We start from the raw sequence: 25,288 nt of genomic DNA on the forward strand, positions 1-25,288 counted from the left end.
AATAACAAAACCAAAAGTCCGTTTTTGAGAGGATTAAGAAAATAAATAATCCTTACCTATGCTAAGAAAAAGAGAGAGAAGAATCAAATCACTAAAATCAAGGAAGAGTGATAAAACATTACTTAAATATCAAAAAGATTATAAGAAAACACTGTGAAAACTGTATATCCCAAAATGTAGGTAGCTGTGATGCAATGGGGATGCATTCAGAAAAATGTTATGATAACTATAAAATCCAGATAGTACCACTGTAAAAAAAAAAACAAAAAACAAACAACAACAACAACAACAAAAAAAAACAGTGGGCCAGAGCTTTGAGAAAAACTCATGTACATAGAGGATCTCAATATACAAGAAATTTGAAGAAATTTACCCATAATTTAATGGAAATACAGAGGATTCTTTAGTGGAAAGGTTTGGGGAAATGGTTCACTATAAGACCATAAATAAAACTGGATCACAACCCTACACTTTATGTAGAAGCAGACTCTGAATGTGTTCAGAAACCTAAATTAAAAGACAAAATTGTGGCATAACTGAAAACAATGTAGGGAGATATTTTTGAGGTTTGGGGATGGAAAACTTTAAAAATGAACTTTTTAGAAAAATAATGATAGCACTGTAGCAATGATAGTCTGTAATAATATTAAATTTAAGGATTACTTTATGATGAAAGACACTAACAATAACAATGATAATAATAGTGTTAACTGACAGTTGATAATCATAGACGTTTTTCTATTGAAATGTATTTTGTATAAGCACAGCTTACACGGCATAATGGAAATGAAGTATTTAACACAGTTTTGAGTATTACCACATTTTTACCCTAAAATGTTCAAAATAGTTTGTGGGAATTTAGAAAACCTTAATGGGGGAAAAAAAAAATCTCACCAGCCATTTTGTATAGTTCTTGATAAGTATAGGATAGTAACTTCACAACACCAAGCCCAGACTCTGAAGTGTTCATAGCTTCAGCCATTTATGAAGTTTAAATTGATGCCCAAGTCACCAATCCCTACTTGCTATCAGAAATAGCATAACAAAGTGAAACCTATTCATTCATACATTTTTTATATATTTGAGTACTCTCTAATTGGAAAACATTGTGTAAACTGTGAAAATGATATTTGATATCTGACCCCAGGTATCCATAGATAAATTAATGTTCTCAGAACACATCTCATGGTTATTCTATATCATTTAGAAAGTAAATATCTTTTTATATTACTAAAACAACTATTATCTCCACTTTCTAAAGATACAAGTAGTTTGGGTTATAGCAATGAATTTTCTGGCTTTCTTTCTGGGATCTTTAAAATAAACCTGTTTCTTTTATGAGCTATTTTAAAATTTTTCACATTTTCCATGTAATGCTAAATTTAACCAAAACATTATTTTTCAGTTATAAGCAAAAGTTCTATTTTAAACTGCAAAATCTAAAAGTCCATGATAAAATAATGTAGTTTCAAAACCTATTTCTGTAGAGTCAGGAGGCTTATATAACAAATACAGCTTTAGTGATTTTGCCACAGAAATGTATTTTAATCATGGTTTTCTTAAATTACTTCTGAACCAGGAAGTCTGATCATTATTAACTTCTAAGACTACTTTAATTTTTGCCGTGATATGGATGACTTTTGTATTAAGAAGTTAAATGTCTTGTTTTGTGTTTGTTTTAAGATTTATGTATTTATTTATTTTTGAGACAGAGAGCACTCACACACATGCACAGGTATGTGTAAAAGAGGGGAGGGGCAGAGGGAGAGAATCTTCAAATGGATTCCTCACTGAACATGGAGCCACAAGATCATGACCGGAGCTGAAACCAAGAGTCAGACAGACACTTAACTGACCAAACCACCTAGGCACTCCATTTTTTAATTTTGAATGTCCCATAAAAACTTATCTGACTCCCATACAGAACTTTTTTTTTTTACATTTTACTTTCAGGGGGGAAAAAAAGGAAAAAGTTAACTGCATATCAGTATGGCTTATTGTATGTTCCCATGTATGTGTATGTACGTATATATTTGGTTTTGGTTAGTCTTGATACTACTCAACTCTAGTGACTGGATGCTTTTGTGTAATGCATTTACATGCATTTTTTTTCCTTTTTATTGCCTCCTGAAAAATGAGATAACCTTGCTTCTTTAAGCTTTATAGTAAAAATATATGGAGGTTATTAATTCATTTAAGCAATTCTAAAGTAGATACCATTGTAATTTCCATATCCATGACAAAAGTTAATTATAATAACTTCATGAAAGGACATGCTTTTGTATAATTAAGTTTCAACTACAGTATGGGTTGAAACTTAGCTAGTGTATTCATTAATTATCTCCCAAGCATCTTTTTTTTTTTTAAATTTTGGGTGCAAACCAATGCATCTGTTATGATATAAAGTCAAAGTTTGACTCTATTATAGCTTCAGGCTCTATGACTTTTCATGCTTTAATTTCATATGTCAAACAATAAAAATGTATGCATGTTATATGATTTTGTGCTACCTGGACCAGATTTTTTATTTTACTTCATTATATCTAAATAGCTTTTTATAGGTCTAACCTTTTTGCATTACTTTTCAAATTATCTCCTAAGACTTGGAATTTCATGAAGCTGTTTATTCAGAACCTTTAAGATGACCTTTCTCTTGAGCATAATTCAATTTTAAAATACACTTGATGATTATATAGTCAAACAGTATTAATGGAGCATCCACTGTATATCAGGCATATGGATCATAAGATTTAGAGTAATAGGTAGAGTGATATATTTAATTTCATCTCTTCCCAGAATATTTTTCCATTAAAAAACTAAATGATGAAAAAATTTAAATCACAATATTTATATATGAAGTCATATTTTCAACTGACATATTTTTGCTTTGTTCTTTCAATCTTGTCTCAAATTTAAGTGCAATTCAAAGTGGCTTATTTAAAAATAAAGTTGGCTTATTTAATAATAAAGTTAGTAATACATTCATGAACAATTCATTTTCTCATAGTGAGAGTTCTATGAAATTTTAAGAACATTTTAAAATTATAAATAATATATATGGACCCCTATAATTTTCTTGACTTTCTTTTTTAACAAAAGTGATGCACTTGTCACTGAAAATCTTTCAATTTAATAGCAATTTGTCTTAGCACTAGGTATTCATTTATACACATATACCAGCACTTACATGCATATTATTAATTGGGATGATAAAATGCTCCACAAACTTGTACAAGATTGGGTGAGTGCTTTAGTAAACTGGAGAAATTTATTTAGGTCAATGATTTTCAAAGAGACGTTCTTGTATTCTGGGGACATTTTGAATTCTAGGGTCATTCTAATTCAGTATAATTGGTTGAAACAGCTGGCATTTAGCAGGTAAGTAGTGGATGATGAATGTTAAAAATATTTCAATGCACAGAATGGTTCCATGAACAACAACAAGAAGTGTTCCATGGTATGTACAATTTCCAAAAGTCCCAACATCCATTAATGTGGCTATAAAACCGTTTTATAAATATCTGGAGCCAATATATTAACTTCATTTTACACACTGATATAAAATATTTTTATAAAATTTTAATAATTATTGGATTTTCCAGGAGTGAAACTTTCTTGTTAATCAAGGACATATTATGCTTTATTCAGAAATTTATTAGAATTTGTTAACTATATTGGAAAATCATATCATCCTACTTGAATTTCAGGTAATAAACTATTATAATCAGTCTCCATTTATAGCTGCTATTGCCTGTGTTTAATAACTTTATTTCAAGTAAACATTTGCATATGTAAGGCTGGAAGCAGACTTACTTGCCCAGTAATGAACACATTTAATCCTCTTTTATGAAACAGATGTAGTACTGATAATTTTAAAGATGAGAAAGCTAGGGAAGAAAAACTTCTAAATAAGAGAAGAATTAGAACCAAGGTTCCCTTTCCAAGGCTGGTGCTTTGAATATTTCAAAACATCAACTATACTGACTGCCATTAACAATCTCAGTGATCCTTGGCAAATTGCATTAAATGGCTAAGTTTCTCACAACTACAAGAAGAAAGGTTTGAACTAATTGACCTTTAACATTCCTGCTGGCTCCAAACACCTACCATCATATAAATTTATGAGTGTAATGACTTGAGTTCAGTAGGTTAATTTTCACTAATAATAACAAGCAAAGTAATTTGACTTTGCTCTTCTCAACTCATTGACATGTTTATATGATTATCTTAAGTGCCCTTTGAAGAGTTGGCAAAGGATACTTTAAAATCACAACACTTTACTTTAGACCAAAGATTATCTCTGATTTAGGTTTCTTCCTCACCTTAGGCATTCTTTTTCTGATGCTTTATGTGTATGTATATACAATATTAAAAGGAATAAATGCGTTCATATCACACAGTGTATAATCATATTAAAATGGCATCTCATAATCCACTTTACCAAAGGTGGTGCCTAGCCTATAGAATAGACTAAAAAATGTTCAATATTTTTAGGTCAATGCCAGTCATATAGAAAATGCAAATATATATTTATGGAATGAATATAGAAATGAATGAATGAATACTATCAATAGAAACTATTATTAATTAAAAATCCATTTTTCTTTGGCATGAGTTTAAATACTTCAAACTTGTGAGCACCTCAGCCTATGGATAGCGAGGCTGGGACACTCACCTACAAGCTGGGAAAGCCTGGAGCACTCACTTGCCTGTTCAGGCTTCTGCGGAGCCCTCACAGGCATTTCCCCAAGGTGGTGTTGTTGCAGGACTGTCCCCTGTGGTTTTCATTATGATTGTAAGATGCACCTTGGCATGAATCATCAGGGAGCTTTGAAAAAACAAGCTTTTTCTTTGTAACCACAGGTTCTGGCAGGCACAGGGGAAGCCACACAAAGAGGTTGCATCTCAGGTAAAGAGAGAGAGGACTTAGAGTTGTGGTTTTATTGACTTGGAGGTACCTGGGGTTTCTTTCTATGCTGGTGAATATAAAACACCCCAGCCATTGGAAATTAAAGAGCAGGAAGGGAAAAGCAGGGTTACACAAAAGATCTATCTAGATCTTATCTAGATCAACCAGGGTTTTCCAGAAAAGGGGAACTTCAGGTGGATCGGCCTGGCCCTTTATCTAGTTGTATAGCTGACAGCGTGTATATTCAAGGTAAATATCTTTGAAATGAATGCCTTGACAAGCAAAAGTTTAGGTCGGGCACTAATATTGCAATCGAAAAAGCTAATTGTCAGGCACTCACACTGCAAATTTTCACAAAAATCCTGACAAACACAGGAACACTAACCTTGTTATTTAGCCTCAGGAGAGTTAATGCCACTGTCCTAGGTTATGTAGCAATTAAGTGGCAGGACCTGTGTTTGAGTCTACGCCTGTCTTCTGCCAAAGTTCTTTTCACTCGTTCTTCACAATGAACAAAAATTAAGTTTTGTCAAATATGAACATTTTCTATAAGAACAATTTCAAAAGTGAGCCCCACAACCATATTTATTGTACTGCTACCCTGTGTATTTAAGTAAATATGTGATAAATCTTTAAATGATATGACTAATTGGACTTTTTTTTTGGGGGGGTATTGCATGTTGTAGATGCAGCATTTCTTTTGTTTACATGGATCGGTTCTATATGCTCAGTGTTGAGGATTGCTTAGAAAACCAGAATACATCAGTGTATGGCCTCTGCTTTGTCCATTTGCACAACTGCAACTGTAGCTGTCTGCAAATATATGAAAGAAACATCTGTGAAATAGAAACTGAAGATTGTAAATCTGTGCCCTGCAAAAATGAAGCAACCAGTGTATATTTAAGTGGCTATTTCTTCTGCAAATGTCTCCCAGGATTTACAGGCAAGTATTTCTGAGAAATCACATTCCCTAGTGGAAAATGTTAATACATTTATTTAATATATCTCAAATGTATCTAATGATTGGGTATTGTAGCCTGCTTTTTCATTTAACAAAGTAAAAATATCTTCACTAAGACTAATAGGATTGTTTCTTTGGGCAGTTACATTGCTGACTACACAGCTTTGGCTCATGCAAATGAGGCTAAAAAGGCCAGGCTGAACCATAGAGAGCATGATATATATGTCAAAGGTCTGAGGAGAAAAACAGGCAACCTTAACCTCCCAATAATTTTGCCTAAACAGCGTCAGTATTGCCCTTCAACCTCTTTCTTGGCTGCCAAGCACACTGAGTGCTTAGATGAAAAATAAAACTTAATTTCAGTATTTTCCAGGTCAGTTTAATGCTCCATTAGTAAGATTAAAAAAACTCCATAAAACCACAAACATACTATATCCTCTGTAAAGTCATAGAAGATGATATTCACAGTGGCTATGTAGTAATAAGTCATCTTTTGATATAAGAATATCAAAAATTAAACATTCAAATTTATGTTACTTGAGATTTTATGCTTGGTCTTACATTAAAATGATTGTTAACAATAATTTCAAAACTTCCTTAATTGCTTTATAGAAAGCAGTATGGAGGCCACACAGAAGAAAATAATACTGTCACTTTTAAATTACACAAACTTTAAGTAAAATGATGAAAAAAAAGTTCTATGCAATCTGATATACCCTTTAATTAAGCTGACCCAACTCTAAATGTTATTTGGATTTCCATCTTAAAATGAAAATTATCTTTACCTTTTGATATTTAAAGTAATATCTTGAAGGTTTTGGAGGCAATTTAAAACAATAAGGTCCAAGAATAGAGGGGCAGTATTACTGGAATAAATGAATGGCCATTCAGATTATTTTTTTATTTTTTATTTTTTTTTCTTTCAGATTATTTTTTAAACGAAAAGAATATTTGTGTGAATTCTGGTAAGCTTGCTAAAAAGTTTGTCCCATTACTTCACATTGCAAAAATGTTCTTAGTAAAAATAAAATAGCATAAAATGTACTAGTATTATTGAAACATAAGTATCTGCCTAAGGGAAAAAAGTACATATAGACACCTGTTTTGTAAATGTAGGATATCCTCCAAAATTCAGTGAAAATATAATATTAACCATGAACTGTACATAAAATGGAATAAAGAATGGAATTTAAGTCTTCCTAAAACCATGACTAAGAGAAAATGTCCTCTGATATCTGTGTTTGTATGTACATATGTATATGTGCACACATAATCAGCACACTATCATTTTATATATCAAGATTGTATACTGGCTATAAATTATATGACCATTAAATATCATACATACACTAGATAGTTCAACCACGTGGAGTAGTACTTACCATTGATATATAGTAGAAAATTGATATGACTCACTTTTCAGCTGGGAGTAAAAAATTAAACCCAATTTATGATTTACAAAGGATTTATTAGGAAGGCCTATATCTTCTATGAGGTCTCTTTCTACAGAATTGTAAAGAACTCTGTGGGTTTCCTCATATCTAAATAATCAGTCTAGTTTTAAGTTCTTCATGCAGTGAAATGTGAAGAAACTCATCAGTCTAAATTTTCTGAAGGGTGCAGAAATAATCCCACTGAAAGCAAAAATATTTTGGGAGCAATTTAAAATCAATGCTCCTTTTCTTCTCCACTCTTTCCTCTGTCTGGTCTCTGCCTATGTCATCAGTTCTCTCTCCCTTCATCTGGATTCTTCTTCTATCCAGTGTCTCTTCTTCTACCTAATTTCTTTTCCCTTTATTTTTTATTTATCTTTTCCCTTTGCATCTGGTTTCTACTTCTCTTTTCCCCTTAACCTAGTTTTATCACCTCCATCTATGAACTCGTGTGTTTCCTATAACATCAAAAAGGTGTTACCATACCATCTATATAAAGTGTAATTACTTCTTTTTTTAATCCTATCATCTTTTGTGGAAATTTTAGCCTTATATGCAAACTTCTAGGTTAAATGTTATCCCTGTATATTTATCCCAGGAGATCACAATTTTAATGGTCATGAGAATCACCTGGAGATCTTGTTAAAGCTCAAGAGTGTCAGCCCTACCTCAGGTGTTTCTCATTCAGGAATTCTAGGGCTCAGTAGATCTGGGTGATGCTGATGCTGCTCATCATGAACCACATTTAACCACTCTTCTAACTCATTATTCATGAGGAAGGTGTGTATGGATATGAAAATGTAAAGTTGAAAATGTAAAATTCAACTTCCAGTGTGGACGGTCATTCGGCACAGCATGAGGAACCCATCTAGTCTAATCTCTTAGTGACCACTAACTCCTGGAGTAAGGTGATAGATACCATCATATGATAAGGCCATATACTTGCATAGATCTTAAATGGTTTAAATTTAATTCCAGTGCTATTATCTGAAGTTCTCCAGAACTGGGAAAATCTGGGAGTGGGGGCACCTGAGTGGCTCAGTCAGTTGAGTGGCCACCTTCAGTTCAGGTCATGATCCTGGAGTCCTGAGATGGAGCCTGGAGCCCCATGTTTATCAGGGCTCCCTGCTCAGTGAGGAGTCTGCTTCTCCCTCCCCCTCTGCTCCTGCTCTCTCAAATAAATGAATACAATCTTTAAAAAAAATAAAATAAATGAATACAATCTTTAAAAAAAATAAAATAAATGAATACAATCTTTAAAAAAAATAAAATCTGGGAGTAATTCCAGTGGATTTTTAAGGCAACAGCCTTTTTGCAATTCTCTTGTTATTTGTACCTATGATATTTTATTGATAGAATCATAATTTATTTTTTTAATTTTTTTCCTTGTCAGTTTGAGACTTTCGACTTTGCTGGTTTCTAAAATGTTTTTTTTTTTTTAATTTTTATTTATTTATGATAGTCACACACAGAGAGAGAGAGAGAGAGGCAGAGACATAGGCAGAGGGAGAAGCAGGCTCCATGCACCAGGAGCCTGACATGGGATTCGATCCCAGGTCTCCAGGATTGTGCCCTGGGCCGAAGGCAGGTGCCAAACTGCTGAGCCACCCAGGGATCCCGTCTAAAATGTTTTATAGTCAAAATAAGATCTCTAAGCTAATATGATAAATTCTTATATGGAATTATCTTTGTCTTTATTTCAAATATTTTGGGTGTCTCCTGCTTTTGACTTAAGTAACCAAATTCTTCTTTTCTGCCTCTTATAGTTGTCTTGGTAACAGGGAGAGTCTAGGTAGCTCTTTGTTTAGGAGGAGGATCCAAGTTGTCCTATACAATTAGGCCTAGCTTTTCCATGTTTAAAATGGCCCTGAGCTAAGCCTCCTTGATAGCCTGCCTTCTTTTCAACTGATTTACATAGTAAGGGCCCTTATCTTAAAAGCAAACTCCTTCTCTACTATAGTCTTATATACTGCAAATTTGACTTCCACGGCTCTGTGGTTCTCTACCCTCCCAGATGACAATGTTCTTTTCTTTTTAAAGTCTTAGTTACCTTGGCAATAGAAACATTTTCAAATCCCGTGCATTTTTTACACACCTCCTTTACTTCTGTTAATTCCTATTCCTGTAGAAATTCAAGAGTGTGTTTCAACCAAATTTGTGCTTCAGCTGGAACCCGGGTTCCTTTATATACTCTCAATTATTGATGCCTGACTGTCAATGTCTTAATATACTAGCTTATTTCTCAGATGGCAGGCCCAGTTTGAGGTAGTATGAGTATATGCATACCTTAGTACTTCTGTGAGTCTGTTCTTTTTGACAGAGCACATTGAGGTCCATGGAAAGCCTACTTCATTCCTAATTGTTTTTCTGATAAACCTGGAACTGACAGAAGAAAGTCAAAGAATTTTATGAATCCATTTTCCCTAATCGAGTCATGCATATTTTATTTTGATTCTCCTCAAAGCATTCTCTCTCTCTCTCTCTCCTCCGAAAGCATTCTAAAAGTCCCTAAAGGACAGAAATAAAAGATATTATACAAAGAGAAACACTCTGGGCACACTCCTACTTCTATAGTCAGGAAAGCTAAGTCCCTGGTGTTTGGTGTCTATCACACATTTACTTGAGTGATCGCTTAGACTATCCCATCCACTCAAGAACTGAACTATTTTACACTGTGTGTTAAAAACTGACACCATTGGCTGGATTTACCAAAACGTACTTCCGCCCTTGTCTCTCTACTTTGTCTCTCTACTTTGAATAGAGGCTGAATTAATTTGGCCTTCATAATCATCAATTCTGTTATGACATCACAAATATTCTTACAGAAAATAAATTTACAGAGTATTTCATTTTGTATTGTGATCATTTCAAAGCACACAAATATCAACCTCAATTTTATATATTATGTAGTCGATTTTTATTTCATATATATTTTCTTATTTAATATATAACTGAGAGGAAGAATTAGGAGCTATTATATAAGCCTGGTGCTTATATTCATGATTTTCTCTAAATTTCACTGTGACAGTATAAGTCCTTCTCCAAAGAGATGTTTCATGTTTGTTTGAATTTAGTCACTGAGGTTGTGTCTTAAATTCACTATTCCTTTTTTCATGTATATCCTCTAAGCCAGCATGTTCAGGCTTTCATTGGAGCTGCATACACATCCTCTCTTCATAAAAGCTCCATCACCTTTTGTGTATGCCCAGAGCTTTTGAGACATATTATAGGATCATGTCAAACTCAGCATCATATTCAACCATATTGGATTATTTTTTAAACCATGTTAGATCTTTAGCCAGGACAGATCTATAATCAAGGGAGGGACAGGGTCTCACAGCTTCAGTATATTGTGAATTTGGCTTCTCACAGAAATGGGCCTGGTTTCTCCAGCAACATAACATAATTCTTTTAGTAAACCCAAAAGACATATCACCAGGGATGTGATTTGTCTCTAGTACAGACATATGGGCCATTCTGCAACATAGAACAATCATCCCTAAATTCCCAGAGGTGAGCTTCAGAAATGCTTTTTCTTTTTGTCTTTGTCAACTCCCTACTTATGTCATGGGAAAAAACAACCTCTATTATAGAAAATTAAAATTGGATTTCATGTGTATATATATTTGAATTATAAATTCTTTTACTTACATATAAATTATGAATATCACTGTATCAGCAAGATAGATATATGTTCTCACTTTAAAGAGCTTCAGAGTATTTGCTTAAATGAATGCACCAAACCTGAAATAGAATTGCTAGATCCAAGGAAATATATATGGATTTTTTATTTGATTGTTTTTGTTTTTGTTGTTTTGTACAACAGAGTTCTCCATCCATATTCACCAGCAGTGTGTAAATGAATGTACTTTCTTCTTACACATTCACAACACTAAGTATTAAATTTTATTTTTTTTTCCCAATGTGATATGTAAAATTGTATCCCATTTTGATTTTTACTTCCTGGAGAAATAAGTAGGGTTGAGTGTGTACAATGTGAAATTCTTTCATTTGGAATAATTTTATAGGTTCGTTCTTTCTTTTTTATTTTAAGCTCAATTAGCTAAAATAATGTATTATTAGTTTCAGAGGTTGAGGGTATTATGTAAGACTGATGTATCCTTTTTATCTAATTGAAAGTCTCTTATTTAGTTCTCACAATTCTTTATAATTTAAAGGCAGTTTCACTTATTTCTAGAGAGAATTGTATTATCTGAAAATAAGAGTAGTTTTTCTCTCTTTTTTAAATTTCCTTATTTGGTCTTATGATAATATTAATACTATTTTATCACATTTTTGAGATTAAGTACAATACTAATGGTTATAGTGGACATCATTTTCTTGTTCCTGAATTTCATGGGACTTTAGATTATGTTACCATTCTACATGGTGTTGGCATGATATTAAATAGATAATAAAGAAGGTGGAATCTTTCTATTTCTAATTTAAATATCTTAAGCATAGGAGCTGAAGTAATAACTTTGCATAATAGCCATTTAGTAGAGTAACATTTACTTTTATAATTTTTAAATACTTTTGAATATATACATGCACTCACAAATTGGTCTTTTGTTTTTAGAAGGTTTGTTTTCAGTCTTACACTTTTATGCTTATTTTATACAAAGACAAGAAAAACATTCCTTTTTACCCTGAAATACTTAAAATAAAATGATTTGAAAGCATGCAAAAATCCCTTAGAATTTTTTAATAGTTAACAAGATAAATAGTACTCTTAGGAAGATTAGTTCTTATCAATTTCCATCAGTTTCCAGGGTTTTATTGAGTCAATTTACTAATTTATACGAGTTGATTTAATTAGTAATATTAATGGTTTCAAATTTCAATTGTCATATTCTAATAATTTTATCTGACAATGTTAATTTCTCAGATTTTTTCCGATTTTTAAAATATATAGATGTGTTGTCTGAGTTTTCTGATTAGCCAGAGTTTAATAAATTGTTATTTTCAAGGAACTTATTATAATTCTCAAGTTTTCAGATTTATATTTAGTATTTTATACATTTAACAATGGAATTCCTTTCTTTAGCTTTAGGAAACATCACAAGGTCTCGCTCTCTCTATTCTTTAATTTTTGTTTCTTTGTTAAACTTTAACTTATTTTGTATTTAATGATGAACTTTTGAGCTACAGATTTTATTCTGGCTATTATTTTACCTGTATTTTAGAAATTTGATATATGGGTTTTTGTCTTTTTTTTTTTTTTTTAATTTTCACTGCTTTCTAAGTAGACTTATTTCAGGCTTGATTTCCAGCTTTATGAATCAATATGGCATTTGAAGATAAGATTTCTAAGTTAGTTGGCAATTTTATGTATTCTTTAGTTATTAATTTCCAGTGTTACTGCATCATTAAAACAAAATAGGGTCATCAATAACTGCTTTTTGGTATATTTTTGCTTTTTATTTTAAAATCATAGAAAAATGAAAATTTTTTTTATGTTTCCTAATTGTAGAGGATTATTAGTGGCTACTGGGGGAATCAAGGGAAAGTTGCTGAGAAAAATCTCTACTCTCAGGGATTTTATAATTTGTTATAATTTATTGTAATTTGTTAGTGTGTGCATTGAGAGCAAAAGTAATTAATGTTGGGTTCATACTGGCTTAACATATAATAATTCTTTTAGAATAGTAGTTGGATATTAGAAATAACAATATGTGTTTAATTATTTAATTTTTTTTCCTATGGTTTACATATAAGATTGGGAAAATAATTTCGAGATTTTTTCAGAAAAAAGATTTTTAGGTACTACCTCAAGTGTAACATATTTGAATGTTTGAAGGTAGTGTTGAAGAACAAATATGTTTCAGCAATCTGTACAGCAGACTCCCACATGGTTTTGATGTGAATCCAAAATGTTGGATTCACTTCCCTATATGTTTTCACAGATATGAACATATACATACACATATATAAATGTGTATACATATGTATCCATGCAGTATAAATAAGTTAGAGACCCTTGCATCAATTGTTTCTTTAGTAATTTCCAAGTAGTTCTAAAATTTGCCTTTTTTTTAAATGTTATTTATTTATTCATGAGAGACAGAGAGCGCGCACGCGCGCGAGAGAGAGAGAGAGAGAGAGAGAGGCAGATACAAGCAGAGGGAGAAGCAGGCTCCATGCAGAGAGCCTGATGTGGGACCGGATCCCGGGACTCCAGGATCACACTGGGCCAAAGGCTAAACCACTGAGCCACCCAGGGATCCCCTAAAATTTGCCTTTTTAATTTGAGCTATGTTATATATCTCAAACTATGTTATGTTAAACCTATGTGAAGTGTTCCCAGAACTTCAGTTTATAATTCATACTTTCATAAAATAAACCTATTTTCCTATTTAAAACATATTTCAAGGACACTGTTTGATATTACCTTTGTCTTTATATTTTATTTAGAGATTTTAGTCCACTTATATATAATTTATATTTATATATAATTATTTTGTACTTGGGTTTAAATATATCTCTACAATATTTGTTTTACATTTGTTTCATTTGTTCTGTTACATTTTTTTCTCCCTTCTGTATTGTTTTGTATGGATGAAGTATTTTCTTATTCCATTTATTCCCCTACTAAGTTGATGTTTACATATACTTTTACTATTCTTAGATGCTCACCCTACAGATTACAATATTTTAATTAGTTTAGCATATTTTAATGTAATTTAGTACTTGTACCACATTCCAGAAAATGTGTAGGCTTTACACACTTTTACCACATTTAACCGTCCAAATACATGCATATTTTTGAATATGTTGTTTTGCATATACTTAAAACTGCACAAGACATTATTATTATCATTTATATAGACAGTATATATTTAGATTTACCTGCATTTTGCTCTTTTGTTATTATTTCCTTCCTATGTCTCCAGGCTTCCAATGGCTTTCTCTTATCATGTGTATGATAATCACCAGTTAGCATAGGCTTTCAAGCATTTCTGCTGTGATGAATTCTCCATTTTCTGATTATCTGAATGTAATTTCCTTTCACACTTATACTTAAAAGATCTCTTATACTAAGATCAGTAAATGAGTTAAATGAATGAATGAACTGTGACTACCAATTAATGTCTTGGCAGTGATATATTTAAATATGTAAGTCTTTAAAAAATGCATAAGTCTTTAGTGATTGTATATATATACATACACACCCATGCATATACATATATGTGTATGTATGTATTTATCTGTCATCTATATGTCTGTCATGTGATATTGCTTGTCTTAGACCTTTTACTCCTCTTTATCTGTTCTTATATTTTATTTTATAATGCACATCATGGCACTGAAAATTTAGCAAAGGCTCAGGCAGCTAAGATACCAAATATTTCACATGAATCATGCCACAACTTGAGCCAGGTCTTTACTTATAACATTCTCATAAGCAAGTTCGAGGTACATACTGATTATATTCTAAAGAACAGAAAATGGGTGTGAGATAAAAATATTTAACAAATTAAGACATTTAAATATCTTACGGTAATTATTCTGTCACAGAAATCTCCTTTAATTAAACAATTAATATACATTTAGTCTTGTTAATAATATACTGCTCTATTCCTATCTTGTCCACTTGAAATACTGCTGAAACCAAGGGAATTATGATGGGTATTATATTTATGTTTACATTGATCCTTAGGTTTTGAGCTTACTGAAGGCTCATCCAACCAAATAGAAGACAGGATCCATAGACACATATTTTAGAGAGAATATTAAAGAAAAGGCTGTGGGAAAGAGGATGGTTATTCTTTAATCTGGAAGATTCTTATTCTGTTCTTTTGGAGTTATATTTAAACTTCTTCAAAAATAGAGAAAAAAACAGATAATATACAGAACTTTTAAAACGGCAAACGAATTGCAGCCTCACAGAAAGTAGTGTCTGTCATTAGGATTAGATGGGAGCTTTTTAGCTTTAGTATAATACCTTTGCTTTCAGATTCTGCTTTCATTCTAAATTGTGGTTTCCCCTAAACTTATTAAAATGCAAACGCTGTGTAAAACAATGTTTGCATAATTATAAAATAATTTACTAAATGTTGCATTTCAGGAAGAAAAAGGTTATGTGCAGGAATTTAATTAGTGGTCTGGCAACACAAAATATTCGACATTGGTTCTAACTGTAAGTGCATCTGGGATTTTCTCCAAAAGAACTAGATTTCTAAAGGTCAAGCATTTATATTAAAGTCTTATAAAATAACCATCTTGTAATAAGGAAGATGAGCAGCTTTTCATCAGATAGTACAAATTAACTTCCCAAGCAAAATGACCCAATATATTCATCTTACACATGAGATATTTGTATTGATATATTTATCATTTATGCTGAGCTCATTTTTATCCAGTGGAGTATTCCAAAGTAAATGGCAGTAAAAATGCAAGCATGGATATCACCCACTCTGGGCCAAAGTAGCTAAATGAGAAATGATTTTTTGGTCCTGTTTCAACTATAGGCAATAATCTCTGTAAAACACTTTACTTCTCTTTTAGTCTTCCTGTTAAATAGGTTGACATTCTATCTTTCCTTGCCTGCTTGCCCCACGTGGTATGAGAAATATTGAATGGATCTTGAGTTTCCTGAGAGAAATTCAGTATATTAATAGAAAGTAGTAATATTACTAGAGTATAAATATTACTAGAGTATAAGGGTCCTTTAGCTGTTCCAGACTTTACTTAACTTTTTTTTCATTTTCCTATTGATGTTAAACAACCATCAATAAACAAGCTAACAAACCGGCAGTCATACAAACAACAAAAACAAAAACAAAAATGACAAAATCCCATTAGCTGCTTTTAATCGCATCAAATATCAAAAAGCCCAGGGCCACAAATAATTTAAATCGCAATGCTACCTACTATATATAAATATCAGCATGTTAGTAATAACTTACTTTGATATTTTCTTTTCATTCAAAGCATTTTTAGTTCTTTCAAAGAAAGAATTACTACCACTCACTAGATAAAATTTTTTTAACTTAGTGAATCTTAAGCTCATGGATATAAAATTTTATCAGTATTGAAGACATCATAGTTAAGTTTTGAAGATATATGTATATTTCCGTGGGTTTCTAGGTCCTAATTTTTAATTCGAAAGATGTGGAAATTCTGACTTGGTGTCAATAATTAGTCAACAATTTTGCCTGTGGGATTACAGAATATAATCTTTGAAGGACTAATGGAATGAAACGGAGTTTTTTAAAAGCCTCATGAAATTCAAGGCACCCGAAACAAGAAATGGCAAATGACAGCAGGATATGTCTATATTTGGCAGAGATTGAGATAATGTATAAAGGCTAGATTGTTAATTTGAAAGTACGAGACATGTATACTGTATAATAATTTTAATTGTTAAGCAATTGAGCAATAATGGAATGAGAGGAAATAAAAACAGAGATAGAAATAAACACATTTTATTATATAAAGGTATAGGTATGGAAATAACATTGTTCCAAGTAGAATTAATTTACTGGCTGTAAAATCTAACTTGATATTTCTGTGTTTATAATATCCAACAGGCATAATGAAGAAATAGTTGGGGAGAATATTTGGGTAATTAGATCAGAATTTCCTTTTCATTCCCTTGTTGTTTGACTATCCTAGGAAATATTCTTTGCTAGCCAAGGCATGATTAAAACCTCATGATGGGTAGAGACCAAAATAGTCCATGACATCATCATCCAGAATATTGATATGGATGTGTTAAGTTCCAACAAAGCTAGGGAATTTTTCTTCCTGACTTTTCTGCATACTGTTATAGGTAAAATTATGTAGTTCTCAAATTCCATTCTCTTTCTATTAGGAATTGAATTACTTATGCACTCACAATTCAATTTGATATGCCAGTAATATTTGTATGTTTACGGAATTTCCTATTATCTAATAATTTTTCTGTCCATAGGCATTATATAATTTTTAATACTTTTGTACTTTTCTAATTTCTTTGAAAATTTCATTCTGCTGCTACTTTATATAAACAAGCTTCCAAGTGCTACTAAAGGAAAGTACCTCTCCAGAATGATCATTTTTATGAATAGAAGATAACATGGATTTTCTTGCTGTCAGAGCATTTCTTAAGAGATTTCTAATCTGCACAGGCTTCAAAAATGCTGAGTAAATCTAAAAAGTATTATAAAATAGCAGCCAAAAATGTAACAGAGGAAAAAATGGTTTTTTTTGGTTTTTTTTTTTTTGTGTGTTCCTCAAAAATTGATGGGACTTCTCTATCTTCTGTTATTTTGGTTATAACTTAAAGATAATCCTGGACTGGCCTCACAAATATGAAAATGATGTTTTTAAATTTAATTTCTGTGAGAAATAAAAGTGGACAAACTAGTCACAGTACAAATAGCAATAAAATGATTGCAAAGTTATATTTCAGAGACTTAAGCCATAAAATGTATAGGAAAATGGCACAGACATTAAATCAGTTTTCCAATTATCCATTTCTTATTTTAAAATTTAATATACAGATTGCTATTTTTAGAAAAGATATCTAAGGATCTACAATACCTTTCAAACTACCATTATATTTAGTGGTTATATAGAAATGTTGAGTTTCAAAATTTGTTGGTTTTTTTTTAAAGATTTTATTTATTTTTTCATTAGAAAGAGGCAGAGACATAGGCAAAAGGAGAAGCAGGCTCCCTTTTGGGAGCCTGACATGGACCTGATCCCATGATGCCAGAATCATGCCCAAAGCAGAAGCTCAACCACTGAGCCACCCAGATGTCCCTCAAAATTTGTTTTTAAAACATTTTCTTTCAAGGGAGCAGTACGTTAATATTAGTGAGACCTTTAAACAGGGGGAGAAAGTAAGGTTACTCCAGGCAGAGGGAGCCTGGACTGGGACTCAATCCCTGTACTGGGATCACGCCCTGAGCCAAAGGCAAACACTCAACCGCTGAGCCACCCAGGCATCCCTCGTTTGGGAATTCAAATCCTAGAACTCATCATCTTCTTTACTTTGTCCTGTGATGTTAAGAACAGGCAGTCAGTGTCATTATATTCATTAGTTTAAGCAAAATATTTGAAAGTACTATATACATTTTCACCCAGATCCTTACTTCTTACAAGTGCTTGATGAGAAGGATCCAGCAGTGAAATTGTGTATGTCTATTGCCAGATCACATCATAGACTATCTTTACTCTCTTTATTACTGGAAATAAAGTCATTGGTATCTTTAAAACTAATCAGATTAGAAAGCCAATTTCAGATATCCCAGTACAAATTAAGAAAACTCATCCTTACATTCTGTTTTGCTAGAATCACTTCCAATACCAAATATCTGTATTGGTCAAAATCCTCTAGAGAAACAATCTGAATCTGTCTGTCTATCTATCTATCTGTATCTGTATATATCTTCATATCCATATATATGCATGTATATCTATCCATATCTCTATATATGTTTGTATTTGTTGATCGATTATAAGGAATTGGCTCACATGATTATGGTGGCTGACTGTTCCCACAACCTGCAGTAAGAATTTGTTCAGATAATGCATTAATATATTATACATTAATGTACTAAACATCTTGACTTCATAATGAATAAATCTAAAATTGACCTCAGAGATTAAAAAAAAAAAAAAAAAGTAGAGTCAGAATCCAAAATGTCTTGACATGGAAAGTTATGCCTGTGTAAGAAAAACTCTTTTTATGGACAGATGTAACACATTCACATGAGCTATCTAAAATTCCAACATATTGGGCAGCCCGGGTGGCTCAGCGGTTTAGTGCCACCTAAGCCCAGGGCGTGATCCTGGAGACCTGGGATCCAGTCTCACATCTGGCTCCCTGCATGGAGCCTGCTTCTCTTTCTGCCTGTGTCTCTGCCTCTTTCTCCTTCTCTCTCTCTCGAATAAATAAAAATCTTTTAAAAAAATTCCAACATATGCATTACATTAGATTGGGTTTATATAACCTACCATAAGCATATGTACATAAAGTGTGTGGAGGGGAGTAATTTTAGCACAGCATCCTATCAGGGCTGGTAATGGTTTTATTGTAATCTGCTAGGACCATATATCCAACTTGAAGCTTAGATATAGGAAAGGAGAATCTACTCTGTAAGATTTAAGTAGGGAAAGATTTTATTAAACAATATTAGATATAGCACATAGTCTCATGAGGGCTAGAAGTCAGTCTATAGCTCTACAGACAAGAATCATGTCCCACCACACCATAGGAGCTGGAGAAACTCAAAAACACAGCCTGAAAAAAATAAACAGAAACAAACAAGAGATCAATCCTGTAAAACTCAAGATTGGATGCTACCCGTTCTGTCAGTGTTTGTTGAAAATTATAGAAACAAACATATCTGCCTGGCTGCCTGATGCTTGTATGAACATTGTGTCTTCCTTATGTACAGATGCCTCCTCTAGTTGCTCACTTCTGAATCCTATCAGAATTAAGTGTTGCTCACTTAGACATCTAATTGATAGAACTGGAGTCATTTGCATATATCCAACTACAGGGCACTCTAAACATGTATTTTTGTTTGTTCTTAAGCTCTACTTTGGGAAGCAAGACGTATAACGTGGGTGATTATAAAATGTAGGGAGTATGTTCAAAGACATGAAGGACAAAGATTGACTAGAGACTATTCTGAATTATTGAGTAGGATCTGGTTGCTGTGTTTTAGAGCTAATACTGGCCCACAATGTTTATGGAGTCAGGATGGAATGAACAGGGTGATGAAAGGCTGAATAATGACTAAGGGGATTTAATTGGAGATGACATCTGCCTTCATATTTTTTTAGTTTTTAAAATATTAGTAATATAAATCATTAAGTGACTGATTATAAATCCTGAAGCCAGAACGATGATACAGTTTATTGAGCTGATTTCGTTTTTTGATATTTTTGTAATTAAGCTGACCATTAATAAACTATTATAAATATAAGATAAAATTATATAAAGGGATTTTTTAAAGTGATTTTGATATCTTCTGAAAACTTGACATTGAAGATGCCACATGCTATGTTATAGAAAAAGTTCACTCTGAGTTTAATTCCACCAATTTCTCTACTCAGATAAATAATGTTCTGACTCTTCCTAAAGAATGAGAATACATATTCCCCTTATCCTTCCTAGTCACACTTAGTCTCCAGGAAGTTACATGTTAGATGTTTGTTTCCATTCTCAATAACTGTCCTAACTTGGGCTTGTATACTTTCATGAACATTTCCATTCTCTTTCCTATGTTCAGAGCATTGCCTTTGGGAATATCTCCTGTCTTTTGTCAGTGGCCTTATTTTTTATTATTCTTTTATTGTAAGCTTTCTCAAGTTTTGGAAGAGTAGAGGAAATTGGAGGATATAAATTATACATAAATAGCATAAATGTTAGATGTTTTCCTACCCTAAATAGAATATTTAAATACATATTTATTCACAGTCTTTTCCAAATCTGTAAATAATCCATCATTTTTATTATGCAATCTACACCCAAAACCATGATTTATCTAGTAAAATTTATCTTTTTTAATAATTTGGTAGGACTCAAATATATTAAATGGGCAGAATCAACCTTTGTTACTTATTTCCAATCTATTTCACACACTTATTTGCAAAGATTCTCTCATGCTTATTTATTTTTTTCTCATGCTTATTTCTAACACCAGTAGGTGCTTCCATAGGTATTTATTTCAAAAATTGTAATATATTAACCATTGTTGAACTTCTGCAGAATAAATAATACTTGCCATTTATGAATATGCAAGATATCATTCCTGAATATAATAGCCTATTATAATAGTCAATAGCTTCAGTAGGCTCTGGTAAATAGGTTCAAAAAATTTCATGCTAGATATATCAAAATCTGGGAAAACCTAGTTCTATTTTAATCTTGAGATTTGAGTGTGCATGATCCATTGGAGACAAAGAATAGAAGAAGAATGCAGATTAAAATTTGCTTTTTCTTTTAAGTAGAACATTCTAAATCATTGTGGAAATGTAGTTTCAATTCTGTAATCTGCCTAATGTTCCTACTTTCTTCTCAGTACTTCTACCATTAACCATCCTGAACGGCTTCTTTTCTGTTGATCAGTGCTTTTTTATTTATATCTATTTCCTTCTCCTTAATTTAATTTTAAATCTCTCTCACACACACACATGCACATACATACATACAGTGCTCATTGCTTCATATTCTATTTTTAGATTAAAGTTATATTCCTGTTTATAAATCCACTACTGGCTACTTTTGTTATACAGAAAACACATTTTTATTTATCCAATCTTCATAAAAATAATGGATTAACTTTTGATCTCTCACATGCTAATTATAATACAAATCTGTAAGACTATTTTTAAGTGACTTTTTTGTGGCTGTTTATTGTTATGGAATATTGAAAGAGCTCTTTCTATAAGTAAACGGTTCTTATGCTTTATCATATTAACTCATTGAATCTTGTTTCTGAAATCATACTTTCATTTGTATGATCAGTACACAGTATTTGATTTCTGATTTCTTACTGTTTAAAATTTGTTCCCACCCATTACAAAACCAAATTATCTCCTTTGTATCTGCTTTGATTATTTAATATTTCTTTCCATTTGAGTACAGGCCCAAGAGATATAAAATGGATTTAGAATAATATAGTATCAATAATTAATGTGATGGCTTTGTGAGAACAACATGGTTATGGACATAAAGGATGCTTTTCAAATAGGTACAACTACTTCATCATCTTTAAAAATGGAAGCCCCATTAAAATCTTTTAAAGGCAGGTTGCCTGGATGGCTCAGTGGCTGAGCATCTTCCTTCGACTCAGACTGTGATCCTGATCAAGTTCTGCAAAATAACCTTTTCAGGCTCCTCAAAGGAAGCCTACTTCTCCCTCTGCCTATGTCTCTGCCTCTCTTTCTCAGTGTCTCTTGTGAATAAATAAATAAAATCTTAAAAAAAATATATATCTTAAAGGCATTCTTTAAATTTAACAACAGCTACATTTATCTTAAATGTACCTAAATATTGCATCTCAAACACAACATATACCTTTAAATCGATGTGGATTGTGACATTTCATCTGACCCTGAAAAAGTAACATGTGAAGACATTTATATGAAGTACAGAACTATGTGTAGAATTCAAAACTGCTCTTGCCTTCTCCAAATGGTAATTACATCTTATGTATTCTAGCTCTCAAGTAACAAGTAATAAGATGTCATTTTCTAAGTGAGTAAGTTAGTGTGTTTCTAGTTTGAGATAGGTCACTGAATGTTATATAGGACTCATCTTTTCAGCAGAGAATATATTAAGTAATACATTCATTCAGCAGTTGATTAATTCATTTTCTAATCATTCCATTTGATTATTAAATACATTTTTGACACCATATGACATGTAATATATTGAGAAAATAATTAGGAATAAGTTGAAGATAGCCAATAATATCAGTATTCTGTGGTTGCAAGTAACCCAAATCTCTCTTGGCTAATTTAAGTACAGTTACATTGCCAGGCAGATAGAATAAGCTCTCAGAATTAAGAGAAAGTCTTAGAAAAGATACATGAGCACTATTTAGAACTAAATCAAGTATAGAATATTTTTTTAAAGATTGTATGTATTCATTCATGAAAGACATAGAGAGAGAAAGGCAGAGACATACGCAGAGGGAGAAGCAGGCTCCATGCAGGAAGCCCGATGTGGAATTCCATCCTGGGACTCCAGGATCATGCCCTGAGCCAAAGGCAGAAAGAAGCTCAACTGCTGAGCCACCCAGGCATCCTATTTATTTATTTATTTATTTATTTATTTATTTATTTTAAGATTTTATTTACAAGTACAGAAATTTAAGGACTTAAAGCACTTTTATACTGAGAAAATGACCTCTTCATATTTCTATATAGACAGATGATATATATTAATATTTTATCTCTCATTATATGAGTATTAAATATAGTATGTCTGTGTGAAAAACATTTTGTTAATCGCTATGCAAACCATAAATGAGTTTATGATTACTTTAAAGGTAACATATCAGCCTTTTATTATACACTTAAGGAAGTCCTTTTAGAATGCTCTGGATATTTGCTACCTAAGCATTCAGTTTCAGATGCATGGTGAGCACAGAGACATCATGCAGCTAAGGTCTCTGTTTTGTTATTTTGTGCTCACTATAAATATATATATATATATATATATATATATATATATATATATATAATCGTTTCAAAGTGCAGAAACTTAAAAAATAACCATTAACTAAATTTTAATTATTTCATTCTACACTATAGCAGTAGGTGATGTGTAGTATAAGTTAACAGAACCTGAATTATATAAATAACCTTTTCTGCTCTTAAAATGATCCTAATGCATTTTGAAATGTTGTTGTTCTCTCTTCTTTAAGGATCAGTGAAGTGCAAAGTTCTTCAAGTAAATTTACTCCAAAGAGTGATTATAGTACTTGGTAACTCTGAGACCTAGATTCAGTAAAAGCTTTCAGGTTTCAGGTAATAGAAAATAAATAGAAATGTAATATTTGGGAAAATGGATTAATAGGTAAAAGAACAAATAATATGATTTGATAAAATAAAGGTACTGGCCCTTTTCTGAAAAGTCTTCATAGGAAAATAATTCTATAGAAGCCCTAGTTTAGCTTTTTCTTTCCTTACTTTTGTACTTGGGTCCTTTTGTGTGTGTGTGTGTGTGTGTGTGTGTGTGTGTGTGTTTATCCATAGTTATTAAAAGTATTTTTAGAGAATGCATAACAAAAGATTTCTCCCTTACTGTGAGTATCACGTGGCATACAAAAAATCTTAAGCATGCATTGTGTACTTTAGAAATATTTATGATATATTAAATAGGCAAAATATGAAAATTAATCCACAAATACAAATAATAAATACCACATGGAGCAGTGATGTTATGCTAATGGAGTTCAAACAGAGACAATTTTTAATGATAAAGGAGTGAAAGCATTATGGAGGAATCCCCATTTTGGTGAGGATTTGAAACATTGTTAAGCCCCAGAAGCAATTAAATAGGAAGGAAAAAATAAATCAGGAAAATCAAACAACAGACACAAGAGCCGTTGTGTGGTAGTGGGTAAGTAGAGCAAATATTTGGGGATCTGCAGGTAGATCTTTGGAACTGAGTAACTAATAGACATCCTCTTATCCCACCTCACTTAACTTTATACGTGAGCAACAGAGATCCTGTGAGCTGTCCAAGGTCAGTCTCTTCACAAGACAGACCTGGAATGCCACCTGGTTATCTCAGTTCTAACCTAACATTGATTTTCCTACACTTTTCATCAAATTTTAAAGCACAGAAAGATTAGTGGGAGAAAATTCTCACTAATGGTAGTTAAAAATAGAAGTTATGTTGAATGTTAAATTCCATGCAAAGACCGATCTTTCTTACTGATCAATCATATAGAGCCAATGGAATATTTGAAAACCAAGCATTTTGGCTTTGTGTGTCACTTTCTAAACATTAAAAAATATCATTTCATTTTTTTAGTACTGTTTGATATTTCAATTCCTTTGTGGCCATTTTACTATCTAAATTTACAATCAAGTACAAAGCGCATCAACCATTTTTTAAAAATTTATTGAATCTATCTCTCAGGATAGAATATTTTATGCTGTGCTACACAAAGACTCCAAAGATTAACACCACAGACGTTTAGTTCTCACTCATCAGAAAATATACTGCAAAGCTCTGAGGCAGCTTTCCCCTACTTAATGGTTCAGTATTCCCAGCTGCTTCTATGTATTGCACCTCCATTTATAACTACCAGTGAGGAAGAGGAGGGCAGGGGTCAAGCAATGACTCTTAAATGCTTCTATCCTGATATGGAGCACAACATTGCCCCTCACTTTTCCTTGATTAAAGAAAATCTCAAATGGCTTCACCTTACTTTAAGGGGTAAATGTATGGAAGGAGAGAAACAAATAAGGCATCAATACCTGTCACCTATAATTTGTTTTAAAATTGTGTATACAGATATATTTATA

At 32.2% G+C, this 25,288-nt stretch overlaps 1 protein-coding gene across 1 annotated transcript in view; it reads left to right on the top strand.

Moving 5' to 3' along the window:
- Window positions 1-25,288, top strand: part of EYS (EGF-like photoreceptor maintenance factor) — a 1,514,868-nt gene that overhangs the window by 164,560 nt on the left and 1,325,020 nt on the right. Inside the window, exon 9 of the mRNA XM_077903501.1 lies at window positions 5,596-5,852. Within this exon, the coding sequence (XP_077759627.1) occupies window positions 5,596-5,852 (257 nt within the window). The remainder of the gene's footprint in view (window positions 1-5,595; window positions 5,853-25,288) is intronic.

The sequence above is a fragment of the Canis aureus genome, chromosome 7, assembly GCF_053574225.1.
Source record: "Canis aureus isolate CA01 chromosome 7, VMU_Caureus_v.1.0, whole genome shotgun sequence".
Taxonomy (NCBI): Eukaryota; Metazoa; Chordata; class Mammalia; order Carnivora; family Canidae; genus Canis; species Canis aureus.